The sequence below is a fragment of the Ctenopharyngodon idella genome, chromosome 3 (assembly GCF_019924925.1).
Source record: "Ctenopharyngodon idella isolate HZGC_01 chromosome 3, HZGC01, whole genome shotgun sequence".
Classification (NCBI taxonomy): domain Eukaryota; kingdom Metazoa; phylum Chordata; class Actinopteri; order Cypriniformes; family Xenocyprididae; genus Ctenopharyngodon; species Ctenopharyngodon idella.
In genome coordinates, this window is record NC_067222.1 from 45,628,960 (window position 1) to 45,644,983 (window position 16,024).

The following is a 16,024-nucleotide window of genomic DNA, read 5'->3' on the forward strand; positions in this document are numbered from 1 at the left end:
AATTTTGTGGTCTGGGTGCTACACACACAAACTCCACTTTCTTGGGAGCAGGTTTTATTCCTTCAGATGTTACTAAATGACCCAGAAACTTTACTTGATTTCATCCAAAGGAACTCCAAAGTCCTCTTTCTTTAAATCTTTCAAACACTGCGTTCAATCTTTCCTCCAGCTTACTGTCAGTGTCAGCATACACTACTACATCATCCATGTACCAAACTACACCTGGTAATCCACAAAGTATTGAGTCCATGGTTTTTTGATAAGCCTCTGGTGCACCAGAAAAGCCAAAAGGAACTTTTCGGAAATGGTAGCACCCTCTATGCGTGATGAAGTTTGTCAGATTTCTTGACTGCTCTGCTAAGTCATCCTGCCAAAATCCTTTCCTGGCATACAATTTAGCAGATACTTTTGCACCTTGTATCGCTTGAAGAATGCTATCAACTGTAGGAACTGGATGTCTTTCATGAATTGCTGCTTTATTGACCTTTCTTAAATCAACACACAGTCTTACCTCTATAGTGTCTTTCTTTGCAATTAATGCAGCATCCATTTTTTTTCCCATCATCCTTTGGCTATTGCTACAATAGATGATCACACTCTCAAACATTCAAGACACAAAAGAGAACTCAGTCTGATACTGTCTGTGAATCTGTCTGTGACACACACACGACTCACGACCACAGAAAGCCGCTTCAGACAGCGCTTGAACAGACAAAAACACACAAAATTGTGCCAAAATGCCAGTTTTGTCGAGTATCCTCTCAAGCACAGTCTAAATGAGTTAAATGAAGTCTTAAATGAAAGTAAAGAGATGTGAGAAAATGTTTCATATCTGTGTCATGTGATTCAGGTCTTCCATATCAAGCCTAATAAACCTGCTGCTGTCGGTCATTAATGATAATCAAAGAACAAAAGAAAAAGAGAAAAACACTCACTGCTCTTGACTGAAAAACTTTTGTAACTTTAATAAGGATGAGTTTATATTACATTTATATAATTAATGCAGTGAAGACTGAAGTGTTTTATAACTTGATTCAATTTCTGTATATTTCCTACATGTTAGACCCTAAAAATCTTACAGCACGGGTCAAATATGAGAACAATAACCTTTTGTGCATTTTGACAGGACTAGTAAAAATCAGAACCGGTCTGACTGCAGCAATAAAAACAAATTGAGCCCTGATATATTGAAGGCCATAGATACATGTGAAGATTGTTTTTAATTTCACTTAAATTAATAGCTGTTATATTTTTTAAATATTTAAATTGATATCTTTCAATTATACTGTAATGCTGAATGACTATAATCATGGGTAAAACTGAGAAAAAAATCTGGAAGACATCAGTAGCAGTATTGGTATCAGTGATACTGACCTTCTTTCATAAAAAGATGACATTAAACAACTGTTTAAAATATAGACATCTGTCTTTATGTTGTTTTTTACATTAATTTGATTAAATGTGAAAATATATAAAAATGTTAGGTGTGATTAATTGCGATTAATTAGGCTTACAGATAAATGTGATTAATTAGTTAATTTTTTAATCGGTTGACAGCACTATTAGATGGTTATTTGTTTGAAGTCCTGCTTATTAAAAGTTACGTTCATCTTCATTACAGTAGTGAATATCAGATCAGCTGACGGACGAGACATCAGTATTTATATTACAATTATCACAATAATTCTTCTGAAATATGAATACAGATTTATGCTTTGTAAGGCATGCGCATACAACTGAATTCATCATGTACAGTTATTCACTGTGGTTATGTAATTAGTTTTTATTTGTACAGTAACTGTAAATGATTCAACAGTGTTTCATGTATTTCAAAGTAGTAAAGAAAACAGTTAAACCTTGCACATGCATGTTGAGTTGATAATAAAAATTAAGTTGAAAGAATGTTTCAGGATCATACTAACCTTTAGATGTCATCTATTAACATTAAGAAAACTGGACATTTTAACGTTTCCATAACCAAAACATAATGTTTGGAAAACGTTCTTAGAACTAAAACTTTTTAGCTGTCGTAGTTCTGGCAGACAAATTGTGTGCAAAAGCCATTACTCAAAATGTCTGATTTTTAATAATAGATACAAAAAAAACAGACAAACAAACAAACGACTGATTACCAGCCAGTACCACGGTATTTCTGACATGTTGCCAAGCAGCAGATTTGCATCTCAATTCACAGTAAATGATCTTCATCACTGCATGTGCTGCAAGTTTATCATGCAGTTTTGAATACTCCTGTATGTCCAATTTAAGTTTCATACATTTTGTTCTTGCATTTATGTTACATTTGTAGCCATTTTATTCTGCTGTACACAAAGGAAGATATTTGGAAAAATGTCAGTAACCAAACAGATCTCGCTCCCCATTGACTGCCGTAGTAGGGAAAAAATACAAAATACAAAATGCAAACTTTCTTCTAAATATCTTCCTTTGTGTTCAGCAGAACAAAGAAATTCATATAGGTTTGGAACAACTTGAGAGGAGTAAATGATGACAGAATTTTCAGTTTTGGGTGAAATATCCCTTTAAACTGGACAATGACACCATTTTCTTCTAAAGCTGCTTTGACACAATCTGCATTGTAAAAAGTGCTATATACAGACGTAGACAAAATTGTTGGTACCCTTGATAAATATGATCAGAATAAATCTGCATTGTTTATCCTTTTGATCTTTAATTCATAAAATTAGCAAAAATCTAACCTTTCATTGAAGAAAAAGAATTGAAAGTGGAGAGAAAATCGCATTATGAAATAATCAAATTCAGAATCAGATTCCCAGCTCCATGTTGGTGCTTCTTCTCTTCAGTTCACCTCACTCATTTTCTTTAGGGTTCAGGTCAGAGGACTGGGACGGCCATGGCAGAAACTTCATTTTGTGCTCAGTGACACATTTTTGTGTTGGTTTTGATATTTGTTTTGGATCATTGTCCTGATGGACGATCCAACCACGGCCCATTATTGGATTTCAAGCAGAAGCGGTCAGGTTTTGATTTTTTATCTGTTGGTATTTGATAGAATCCATGATACCATGTATCTGAACAAGATGTCCAGGACCTCCAGCAGAAAAATAGTCCCACAACATTAAAGATCCAGCAGTATATTTAACCTGGAAATGGGGTACTTTTTATCTATGTGTGCACCAAACCCATCTGGTGGGTTTGCTGCCAAAAAGCTCTTGTTTTAGTTTCATCTGACCATAGAAGCCGGTCCCGTTTGAAGTTCCAGTCGTGTCTGACAACTGAATATGCTGGAGATTGTTTCTGGATGAGAGCAGAGGATTTTTCTTGAAACCGTCCCGAACAACTTGTGGGGATGTAGGTGCTGTTTCATCATTTTTTTAGGCTTTCTGAGACTCAAGACTCAAATAATCTCTGCAATTCTCCAGCTGTGATCCTTGGAGAGTCTTTGGCCACTCAAACGTTCCTCCTCACCGCGCATTAGGAAGATTTAGACACACTTCCTCTTCCAGGCAGATTTGTAACATCTTTAGTTGATTGGAACTTCTTAATTATTGCCCTGATAGTGGAAATGGGGATTTTCAATGCTTTAGCTAATTTCTTACAGCCACTTTCTATTTTGTGAAGCTCAACAATCTTTTGCTGCACATCAGAACTATATTCTTTGGTTTTACTCATTGTGATGAATGATTAAGGGAATTTGGCTTTTGTGTTTCCTCATGTTTATACTCCTGTGGAACAGGAAGTCATGGCTGGACAATTTCATGTTCATGATCATCCTGGTGTGCTAAAAAAATGTAAATATGATTGAGAATATACTTCAGAGATATTTTACTCATAAAGATTTCTAGGGGTGCCAATAATTGTGGCCAATGTGTTTTGGAGAAAAACATTTATTTCATAATGTGATTTTCCCCCCACTTTCAATTCTTTTCCTTCAATGAAAGGTTGGATTTTTGCTAATTTTATGAATTGAAGAACAAAAGGATAAACAATGCAGATTTATTTTTACAGTCATCTTTGATCATATTTATCAAGGGTACCAACAATTTTGTCCACATCTGTATATAAAGATGACTTGACAAAATAAAACACTCTTTGTAATCATAATTGTATTGCATTTTGTTATTTTAAACCCCAAATCTTTTACTTAAAACATTCATTAACAATTATTCAGTTACCTGTAATATATGTCATTGTAAAAAAAAAAAATCAAAGTAGTTTCAGTGTACCTGCTACTTCTTGATAGTAACTTGTAGTTTTTTTGGAGATTTTGTTGTTGTTTATTTTTTCATGAATTATTTTATTCTGAATGAGCTTGTATCTTGTCACGCAGTGTTTCAAAAGCGCCCATCAGTACATTTCAAAATGTCAATTATTAGCCTTAGTTCACATGTACAATGTTGCATCAAATCAGTGGTTGTGGTTGTTGTTTTTAATGGAAAGAGTTTCCCATTTACCCCATACTAGTGTGACAACATGCCCCATTACAAGGTCAGTGTTTGTTTTTAATAATGAGCTATTTTCCCCCGTGCAAAAACAGTGAAAATAAGACTTTAATTTCTATAGAGAAATGAACCCAGATGTAAAGTTTGAGTTCTGGACTCGTGTCATATCTGGAGTCTGTCAGACCTCAGGTGTGAATAAAGGAGAAATGAATGAATGTTCAGCTGATGTTTGTCTCCCTCTACTGGAATCACATACAGATCGAGTTCAGCTGAAGGAAAATCAAACACAAGTGTTGCTGGAGGAGAAAGAGGACAACGTGTGTTCATATTTGATATTCGTCACTGTTTTGACAAGTTGTCTGTGTTTAACTGAATGTTCTTATTGCGCTTTAATGTCTGAATATTAATTTTGTTTGATTGTATTAGATTGTGGGTTCTTTTAAATAGCAAAATAAGTTGAACAGAAAATGATTGCTGTAAACTTTACATTAGAAAAGGCAAAGCTGATGAAATGTTAAAGTGAATTGGTAAGGAAGGAGTTGTTCAGAACATTTTGGATATTTCTTCTTTTTATTTACAATGTGAATTAATGTTATTTAAGTACAAGTAAAACTGTAAATATATATGAGAAAGAGCAGTATCTTACAAACAAACACTGTTTAACCCCAATATACTGGAATATTTTCATGTTTTGCACTTGTTTACAGTTATTAACATTTCCTCTTGTGCAAAAGTAATACATTTTGAAGCAAATGCTGACATTTATTTCACCGAAACGTAAAGTTTAAACCCGTCCATTGACATCTAATTATCCTATCAAAAACACAATGCTGACGAAACAGAGTACAGTCAAATAACAGAGTAACAATCAATTCAGCCTTTATTTCAAATTCTCATTTACAAATACAAATATTACATTCTGTTAATTTAACATTTCATAGAGAGAAAACACAGAAGTGCAGCTGATTATCACATTAAATCTCTTTCATTTGTAAAGTGCATCAAAGTTGAAGAAACTCAACATGTACAAATGGAAACTGAACTCACAATTTTACTTCAACATGCTTGCTTTGGGATCTTGAATTATTACACATCAGATTTTCATTTAAGTTTAACATCATAATTGTGTTCCTGTAACTAAAGTACAGTGTCAATTTGACCTGAATCAAAGAGCAAGTTAAAAATCAAGCGGACCACAGAGGTTCATGTCCTTCATCACATGACTCTTCACTTCAGTCACTTACTGTGGTCTGTTTGACAGCTCTGTTGTTTCAACATTAATTAAAATGTCTTGTGATAAAGAGCTAACATTATAATGTGTATTACTGACAGAAGGTTGTGGCAGGAACTGTGCCAAACGTCTCTTCTGACACAGCGTTACCTGCTCTTCACAGGTAGAACGTGCAGCCGAACACAGTGCTGGACGTGACTCTCCCGAAAGTTTCAGAAGCAAAGTCTTGAAAAGTGAGGCACAAACAGAGACGGTCTTTGCAGTCGTAGCAGTGGCGGGACTGTGTATGGAGAGGGGAGTCTGGGATTCAGAGTTGGGCTCTAGACGCTCGTCCTCGTCCTGCTTCAACTTCTCACCAGCATTACCCTTCAGTTTTCCTGTATCAGACGGGGCGTTTACCTTCTGCCGCGCACCACCATTGTGTTTGAGTTCATTTGGACAGCAGTGAAGCGTGACATTAGAGATGTGCGTATGGATGTGGGACATACAGGGGAAGGGCGCAATATGTGACTAGCGAACAAAGCGTCTGCAGGAGACGGTTCTGCCTTTGGGATCCTGCTCTTGTTGGAGGTTCCTCCTCGGGGTACCAGCAGTTTCCTCCAACGGGTGTCTTCACCAGATGGGAATCCTTCTTATAATGTCCTGTGAGCGACAAGACGCTCCCCGCCCCTTGCTGATGTGATGCGTTACTCGTTTCTGGTAGCGCAACTGAAGCGTTATAACTGGAAACTGTCTTTGTATTCAAACTAGAACGGCTTTTCATAGTGTTTGGTGAAGCCATCGCATCTCGACGCACGTTCACTGCTGAATCTGTGCTGAAACACTGAGCTTGTTCAGTTTCCTCAGTGTTGACATCATTCTTCCTCAGGGAAAGTCCTTTAAGCGGCGAGCCTCTGCCGACTCCTCTGGGACTGAGAACATGGAGGTTTGAGTTTGGGTGCCGTTGGCGGTCAGATTTCATGTTTCTCTGGATGTACGGAGAGTGTCTGTGACTGCGGCGGCTCCCCGTGTGACTGAAGCTCCTCTGTAGCGCGAACTCCAGGTCGCACGAGTCCCGCTCCGCTTCCAGTGCCATACGTCGTCCCAGGGAATGACGCTTTTGCACATTCTCACACTCACGTGCCAAACGCCGCTGCTCCTGCAGCTTCCTCTCTGCGTTTTCCTGTTAGGACACACATTTGATCAAGTCTCAGTTTATTGGCAGGCAGTTCACTTTTAAAAGACAAACGCAACGCACTATCTTTAGCTAAATGAATGTAAAACAACTTTAAGGCATTTCAGAGAAACTACATAAAGGAAGATTTATATCTAATACTGAAAACAGATTCTTGTAAAGGACCAGCTGTAGGTTCAGGCAAGTACTCTGGCAGTTTCTATTTAAAGAGACAGTGCAGTCAGCATCAGTGTTGAACTCACCCGCGCGGCTCTCTGGAAGCGATGGCAGAAGCCGTGGAAGATCAGACAGGCCTCCTCCAGTTTGAAGGACTTGTCATCTTCACAGAAGAACTCCACCAGAGCTTTGCTGCTCTTCTGTAAGCTTTCCAGCTCATCCTGAGCTTCCTTCAGCCTCACCTCCGCAACCTGAAGGAAGAAGAGACGGACTCACACGCTGAACAGGAACATGAGCATCTGTGAACATGATCTGGACAGACAAGCACCTCTAGAAACGTTCTGGTCTGCAGCTGGATTTCAGCATCTGCCTGATCTCTGAGCTCTGAGACTCGGCTTTGTAGTTGAGAAAGATTCTCCACCGCAGACTCTGACAAGCTGATCACAAAAACAACCTGATCATTCACTTCCTAACATGATGTCCTACATGCACGACTTGTGTGTGTAAAGCTGATGAAAATGATGTCACAGCAAACAAAGCCACAAAGCTCTCAGAAGGTTTGTTTGTTTCCTGACCTCCTGACCAAGCGGCTGGGAAACATCAGCAAGTCTTCACAGCCTCCTGTAGGAAGAGGAGAAAAAAAGAAAAAGAAATCACTCCTGCTGAATTTGATCTAGAATTCTGTCCAGCTGATTCCATTCCATCATAATGACATCATCTTGTAGTTCTGAAGTGGAATAATGAAAGTGAGGCTCTTGTGACATCACAACACTTACCATGGCAACAAAATGGAGGAGGTTCATGTCTGGTTTATTGACTTTGGTGTCGGTCAGTTTGAGCAGAGAGGAAATCTTGAATCCAGCAGCATTCCCAGCGTAACCTCCCTGAGAGCACAAGAGACCTCAGACTGACTTCATACGAGGATATACAAGCTTATCAAAAATGGCATGAAGCGGCAGGTGAAAGACTCACAGCGTTCATGTAGTTTCCCGCCTTAAGCACCAGTCGCAGGATGTAGTGAAGCTCGGGGCAGCTCTTCACAAACAACACGAGCGTCAAACACTGATGTACCGACACAATCAAAGACACTCGCACCATTAAATATCAAATATCAAAACTCCAGAAAAGGCCGAGCACAAGATCTGATACTTAGTGGTAAGGCTGCTCAATTATCATAAGTCACAATTATTTTGGTCAATACTGAAATCACAATTAACACGATTATTGGTGGGTGATAAAATCATAGTCTTATTTCATGATATGAGTAATATCAGTGAAATTTCACAATTATCAATACAACTAATGTAAGGAAAAGGTCCTCAAAACAGTTACAGAAGACAAGTAAACAGTCAGTAATACAATAAGAACAAAGAAACTAATAAAACCGACAAATGAATACAACAGAACAAAAATACAAATTAAATAAAGTGCTTTAGTTTTTTCAGGAAGATGTATTAACAGTGGTATTCAGATAAGTAATAGACAACAGAAACTGAATAAAGTAATCAAATGTAAAATAACACTGCTGTATACATGAAATATAGACTAAACCTTATTAAAATGAGAAAAGTTATTCATTCAAGAGCAGCGAGTGATTTTATCTTTGATCAACATTAATGACAGACTGCAGCAGGTTTATTAGGCTGCTGTCACTTTAAGAGCTGCACGGATCCAATACACTATTACACACACATTTTCTTTCTTAAATGTTTACATTAATTTAAGACGTTAACTGACTGTGTTTACGAGGATACTCAGCAAAATGGCATTTCAACATTTTTGCGTGTAGGCTATTTGACTTTTTAGACGCGAATCTGAAGCCCACAGTATACTTTGCTCAGAGCGTACACACAGAAAGATGCCCAGGGAACAGTGTCTCTTTCACGGCTTAATGCGCCTTTAACACTGTTTAGTTTAGCAACAGAAGACAGAAGTTTTTTACAACACACTTATTCGGCTGATTTGGGTGTCAAGTTTGGCTTACGAAGGAACAAAGGCGCGCCGCTTTGAACGGAATGCGACAGCAGCACAATAATAGTTTTACAGAGATTATCTTGTTTTCATAATCGTTGGAAGCCAAAAATCGATATTGAAAAATCAATTACAATGGACTATATGCACGGAGCTTTCTTTAGAACTTCTGCATTAATATAAGCCAGCTCGAAATCTTCCGGTGAGATGTCATTTGCTGGTGTGTTGAGCATCAGTGGTGTAATACTTACTTTATAAACAGAATATAGTCACTTAAATAGTCAGGCATAGCATTAATTTAGTTATTCAAACGTAAGACGGCATAAAAAATAAATAAATAAAGACGTACCTCATTGTTCCTCCTTGGCTAAATTCAATTCGACAATCAGTTTTCACACTTTTATGTGAAAAAAAAAAAAAAAGCTTCAAAAATGAAATATTTATTGTGCACTTTAGACAGATTAATTGAATAAAATGTGTGTTTTTACAAGTGTGCTGAAATCATTGATCTTGCGCTGCACTGACTGACAGCTGCTGTGATTACAAAGGGAAAGAGCGGCGCTGGCTTTCTGTCATGAATCACAAGAAAAGTTATTGTTTTTCTTAAGATTTTGAGTACTTCATACTTCACATTGACAAAATGTATTTTTAAACCTAGTTATTTTATAATGTTTAATATTTAGTGAAAAACGAAGTGAAAAACGACTAGAGGAAATGGCTGATATATGCGCAAATAAATGCTACTTTGCCGCCACCTGCTGGTTAAAGTGGTAATTATTGTCTTTTTTATTTTTAAATAAGTGTTTTCTATCAAATGTTGAATTTCCTACATTTTGAAACGTTCGGATTTACAAGAGAGACAATCTCAGAAGGATGAACAAATAATGTTTGTGGTCATTACATTAAAAACATTTGAAGTGCGTGTGTGTCTAATTACAGACACTGCGTTTTTAAACGGTCCCAAGCTTCATCTTTATCGCAATCAATAAAACTGGTTTATTGGAAAATTAGGTAAATGTGATAAGTGCATTAAAATATAAATACAACATTAAAAAGTAAACTATTGATGGTTTTGTGTCGATGTACAGCGACTACAGAATGAACAGCTAACAGTTCACCGGAAATGCCTGAGCTGGCTTAACGACAACCAGGAAGTAACTGTGCATATAGCCCATTAATCGACAGCCCTACTTTGTGGCTCACATGTGAGCTTGATTTAGGAGGCGAGCTGAAGCTTTCAGAGCTGCAACAGCTCCAAACCAATCCAGTGAGAGGAAGTTGGCTGACTATTTACCTTGAGCCGCCTCTCGCTGACATCTGGCTGTCACACAGAGAGGGGTCACCGCAGGGTCAAACTCCTGCTGGAGGATCATAACATCCAGACGCATGTGAAAACTAGAGATGAAGAGGAGGATTAATCAGCGCTCAGTGAAAGACACCATGATGTGTTTATACTGGATCATTCAGTCCTGAACTCTTACCTGGGTAACTCCACCAGCAAGAGAACGAAGAGATCCAGCTCGGCCTGTAATCTACGGTCACCGCTGAACTTTTTCAACCTGGCCTCCTGGACAAAAGCAAACACAGTGACTTTTAATATCCAGCACTCTTCTATAGAGAGAAAGTGTTGTGATTGGAGATCATGTGGAGTAACAAGCAGCTTCACGTCTAATTCTCTCTAATGTGTGGAAGGACAGACGTGTGTTTCTGTGAAGTGTGTCAGAGACACGATACCTCTTCATTATCAGGCAGCAGCGTGCAGAGTTCAGCCAGTTTCACCGCTCCATAACGCTCTCCGGCTCCTCGTCTCACATCCTCCACAATCTCCCTAGCAGCACTGAAGGAAGAGGAAACACATGGCGGAGGAATACGGATGAGTGAAGGGCTCTACTTTTTATCCCGACACCCTCCATAACAGCAAGCAGTTGCAGTGAAGTAACTGACAAACTAAAGCAATGGATCAGTTTGTAAAAAAAAAAAAAAAAAAAAAAAAAGTAATATGTTTAATTACAGTGAAGTCTGTAGGGCAAGTGTACTGAAATAGCAGAAATATGAATCTTGTTTGAAAGTTGAAAACTTACATTTTCAACTGCCGCAGAAATATGCCGACATTCAAGCTGCACTTTGAGTCAATCAGAGTAACCTGCAAAAGAAAAAGGTCATGAGCTCATAAATATAAACTGTGACAGTGATTTAAAAATAATCCATACTCACTTTTCTCTTAATGAAATCAGCTTTGTTTGCAATGAACGCCATGACTAACTAATACTTGAAATACAGTTCATTATCATACAGCATGCAGCTCTATCAAACAAATAAATAAGAAACAAAAACACTTATTGTGGCAATAAAAGGCCTTTGAATGAGCTTGAAAGATCATCCACAGCACTGCAGTGTTTTAGCTTTGTGCGGAGAGATGCAATATGAACTTGCTTTTACTTTGTCCACACTGGTGTCCTGTGAAGACCTGCTGCGCCGAAAGCCGTCGACCCGGTCTTGCTTGCCGCCCTCTTTTTGCCCAAAGAGATCATTCAGAGAGTTGAGGTCGATGGAGAGGTCACCGTCCTCATCCAGAGAGCTGCTCCACACACTCTCACGGCCCTCCACGCGCTCTCTGGGGATCCGCTCCCAGTTGAGTTTGCGAAGTGGGCTTTTGTGGCCCGAGTCAAAGCCACTGCTGGCTGGAGGAGGAGGAGGAGGGATGGAGATGGAGATGCTGGGCATGACTGACTGACTATTAAATCAAACCATCACCACATTTATATGCTGAAAATGTACAATGGTTCCACAAAATTATGAAGTAGCACTGTGCTTTTTATCATTTATGATAAGAAATGATTTGAGCATAAATCAGCATATTAGAATGATTTCTGAAGGATCACGTGACACTGAAGACTGGAGTAATGATACTGAAAATCCAGCTTTGATCACAGGAATAAATTACATTTTAAAACAGGCCTATTTCAAATTGTAATGTACTATAAAACTGTACTTTTAAATCAAATAAATGCAGCCTTGGTGAACATAAGAGACTTCTTTCAAAAGCATTTTAAAAATCTTCATAATAATGTATAATGAAGTTGCAACAATATAAGCTTAATTGAACACAATGTTGGAAATTGTAGGAGAAACTGCATGGGATGATCAAGGCCTCGTCAGAGAACTACAGGCCCCAAAACACCATAAACACAGACCTGCTTCTAATGGATTTTAGGCAAATTTCTGAAATTGTCCCCAACCTTGGAAATAAAAACTGGTAAAAAAATAAATAAATAAAAATAAAAAAAATAAATAAATTATTTATATATATATATATATATATATATATATATATAAAAATAAAACAATAAAACAAATGGTTTCCTTCCCCAGTACAAATGAGAAGGACAAACGTTATTTTCCAAACTTGAACATACTGTGCAATTTGTATCAGTCTGTGAACAAATTAAAATGGCAAAAGAATACTTACGATTACGATGATACAAAAGTAATACAAAATACAAACAAAAAAAACGAATGCGATAGTAAAGGTCAGAGTACAGGTAAAGGATGCATATAGTAAATAAAACAGTACTTACGTTTTCGTATGATCGCGGATGCAAATTACAACACTAAAGTTGTAGTAGAAAATTCCATCGACTGTACGCAATTCTGAACGCCAGGGGTCCAAACATGAACTTCAGGTAAACTAGCAAGCGAATTGAAGTGCTCCTACACTCCCATGCGCATGCGCAAAACCAGGCGCGTTTACCAATAAGGTGAAGGCTCTTGAATATTAATTACGTAACATGACGTTCTGCAGGTGTATTACTAGTGTCAGCAAATGGAATTGACCCTTCGCGGGGAGTTTGATTGACAGGCGGTCTAACCAATCACAACGCCGAATCCGTCGTTTTGTCCGACAAGCAGTCAGGGGAATAAGTAGATTAATGTAGGTGGACTTGAACTTGAAAAATGGTGTGTACTGACGTCTTTCTGCGGTTGAAACAACATTCCTTCTGATGTTCATTCACGTTCATTAGACGCTATAAGTTATTTAGTAGGAGGAGATGATCTGTTCTCGCATTAAGATTATTTTTATTACCTGCACTGGCAGATAATTTTACTTAAGTAAAATGTACTTAATTTACATTCCCCCCAGGAAACAAGACTAAATATCTAATATAATTTTCTTTTATATAAATGCATCCTGATTTAAGAATTTTTAGATATTTGTATATGAAATAAGACAAATACAAATAGTCAGAGCGTGAATGAATGAAGTATAGACATTGCTTGCGCTTTAAAAAGGGAGAGGACATCGAAAGAAACTCTGGGTTTACCAAAGAAAACCTGCTCCTGACCAGGTTAGGTTCACAGAGTAAGTTACCATGGTAACTGGCTCTGAGTATAAGTTATACTTCCTTTCAGAAACGGGCTTGACTTACCCCGCTTTCTCGGGTTTGACATACCTCCCACTCTGAAATGGAAAACCCAGTTTCCTTCATTTCACGGTTAACAAACTCAGAGTTTTCACTTAGCCTCTTTTCTGAAATGGGCCCTGGGAGAGAGAGTATGTGCTTTCCGTACGTGACAAAACATAATTTTGTGACAAAAGAAAAAGCATGTAAATAATTTGTTGTTTCTATTGTTTACTATATTTATTTGCTTGGTCGTTGTCATTGTGGGTTTTGGCTCTTTTGCTGCATGGACCTTTGAAATAACTGAAATCATTTGAAGTGATATGGACATGTAATGCAGTCAAGACCTGCCTGGAAAGAGCACGTCAGTAAAGAATTATAAAAATTACATATAAAGATGTACTCTTCAGTGGTGTGCGGTGGTGTTTTAAAATGAGGAGGCATACATATATAATTTATGAACTAATGTTCAGCTTTTCTTTTTAATAATTCTTATAAATCAAAAATAAAATCTTATTTACAGCAGTCAGTCATCAACCTTGTATGTACTGGTCAGACACAGACACGAAGATGTACCTTTAATTTCATCAAGTTGATTGCTCACTAAAAACCCCGGAGTCATCATGTTTTCAGGCCATTTCAAGTTTGATTTGATGTGACATAAAGCGGTGATATCTAAGTGACAGTTGTTTACTTACTTTTTAACTAGTCTTCCATTAACAGCATTATTGTCTTCGATTTGACTAAAACGCGCACGAAAACAAGAGGTGGGATTTATCGCACTTACCAATCATATCAAAACCGATCATATTCACTCAGCGCGATGGAGGCATTGCCTCCTCTCACGTGACTTTCCTCCATTCATTCTCAATTACCAAACCCACCGCACACTTTAGGGTTTCTGTTTTAACTCAATAGGATCAAGGGAGGCGAGCCTCCCGCTGTAACTTTACCTGTGAGTGTCGCTGCTGGTGTCACGAATGTGGCTCCCTCGGCCCTTCCTCCGGACCACCGGAGGGAGCCATCACCGGAATACTGATCAGTTCTCATTCGGACTACGTTTCCCATGGGCCCTCATTCCTGGGACTGATTGCACACACACCTGCACCGCATCACACTCACACTATTTAAGACACACACACACACTCACACATCGCAAAGTCTTGATTTTCCTTGGTGATCATTTCTGAGCATTTTCCCGTGGACTGTTACCTGTTATCGTTTGGACTGTTTATTCTCTGTGACCCTTTGCTGCCTGCCCTGATCTTTGCCTGTTTCCTGGACTGTTTGCTGCCTGCCCTGATCCTTGCCTGTACACTGACTCTGTTTGTCTGCCGCCTGCCTCGACCATTGCCTGTCCCAGTTTATGCCTCTGCCTTTGCCCTGTCTGCTCTGTAAGTTCTCTTAATAAACAGCTGCAAATGGATCCACATTCTGTCGACCCATCATTACAGAAGACTTCGCCACACAGTGATCCAGCAGCCCTCATGCAGATTTAATCTGAATTAACTGCCCAGGCCAACCAGCTTGCGGTGCATCAACATCAACTCAACCGCTTAACTTCCCTTACTGAAGAGCTGGTGAAGACGCTTCAAGGCCTCCGATTCAGTCCTGCCGAAACCGCCACGCCGCCGCCCGCTGCTCCCGCCAATCCAGGCTTCGCGGCCTCTCCTGCAGTCAATCCTCGCCTAGCGCTCCCAGAAAAGTTCGACGGCACTCCAGCCAGATGTAAGGGGTTCCTTCTCCAATGTTCCCTGTTCATCAACCAGCAACCGTCTCTGTACCCCACCGAATCCAGTCGGATATCGTTTGTGTGTTCCTTGCTCACCGGCAAAGCACTGGATTGGGCCACCGCGGTGTGGAGGGATGACAACCCCGTGTTTTCCACTTTTCAAGATTTCTTGCGAAACTTTAAAGAAGTCTTTGAACATCCCGAAGGAGGCAGAAGCGCTGGCGATCAGTTACTTTCTCTCAGCCAAGGTAAACAAACAGCAGCCGAGTACGCGCTGATATTTCGTACTCTGGCCGCTCAAACGAACTGGGTTGAGGACACTCTAAAGCTGTTGTTCCGAAGGGGCCTAACACTGGAACTGCAGGCCGAACTCGCATGCCGGGATGAGGGAAGTTCGCTCAACGCTTTCATTGAACTTGCCATTCACATTGACAACCTGCTACGAACCCGACACCCCGTCCGGCAATCCTCCTCAGCCAGTCCCGCTCTGGAACCCATGCAACTTGGCTATACCCCACTACTTCCCGAAGAGAGAGAAAGGAGACGACAACGACACCTGTGTCTCTACTGCGGCCAGGCTGGCCATGTCAAGACCAATTGCCCCGTACGACCTCAGTCTTCCAATCCCAAAGCGGTGAGTTCTCCACATCACTCTAACTACTCTTCCAACTGCTTCAAAATCCCAATTCAAATTACCGTTAGTGGCAAAAATCTATCCACTCACGCCCTACTAGATTCTGGAGCCGCTGGGAATTTCATGTCAGATTCATTCATCAAAGATCATAACATCCCTCTAACAGACTGTAATTCCCTGTTAACAGTGGAGGCGCTAGATGGGAAGCCCATCGGTGGAGGCAGAGTAGTCCATATCACCGCCGAGCTCGCTTTGCAAGTAGGAGCTCTTCACCATGAACAAATCCGCTTCTATGTTATTCACTC

At 39.4% G+C, this 16,024-nt stretch overlaps 1 protein-coding gene and 1 long non-coding RNA gene across 3 annotated transcripts in view; one reads left to right on the forward strand and one right to left on the reverse strand.

Annotated features, from left to right (window-relative positions):
* Window positions 1–510: 510 nt before the first annotated feature.
* The window catches only part of LOC127508290 (uncharacterized), a 74,298-nt gene continuing 58,784 nt past the window's right edge, over window positions 511–16,024 (forward strand). The window contains exon 1 of the long non-coding RNA XR_007928766.1: window positions 511–850. This is a non-coding gene — a long non-coding RNA (uncharacterized LOC127508290). The remainder of the gene's footprint in view (window positions 851–16,024) is intronic.
* LOC127508285 (FH2 domain-containing protein 1-like) lies at window positions 5,006–12,297 on the reverse strand. 2 transcript variants are annotated; one of them, XM_051886053.1, is made up of 9 exons: window positions 10,688–12,297; window positions 10,435–10,520; window positions 10,248–10,348; window positions 7,955–8,017; window positions 7,759–7,866; window positions 7,558–7,603; window positions 7,311–7,419; window positions 7,069–7,233; window positions 5,006–6,814 (listed from the first exon to the last, which is right to left on the reverse strand). In XM_051886053.1, the coding sequence occupies exons 6-9, from the start codon at window positions 7,581–7,583 to the stop codon at window positions 6,110–6,112; spliced, it is 1,005 nt and encodes a 334-aa protein (XP_051742013.1). In that variant the 5' UTR covers window positions 7,584–7,603; window positions 7,759–7,866; window positions 7,955–8,017; window positions 10,248–10,348; window positions 10,435–10,520; window positions 10,688–12,297; the 3' UTR covers window positions 5,006–6,109. The 2 variants fall into 2 exon arrangements, with proteins under 2 accessions (XP_051742013.1, XP_051742014.1); XM_051886054.1 differs by lacking the exons at window positions 5,006–6,814; window positions 7,069–7,233; window positions 7,311–7,419; ... (1 more) ...; window positions 10,435–10,520; window positions 10,688–12,297 and having other exon boundaries at window positions 7,559–7,603; window positions 7,955–8,594.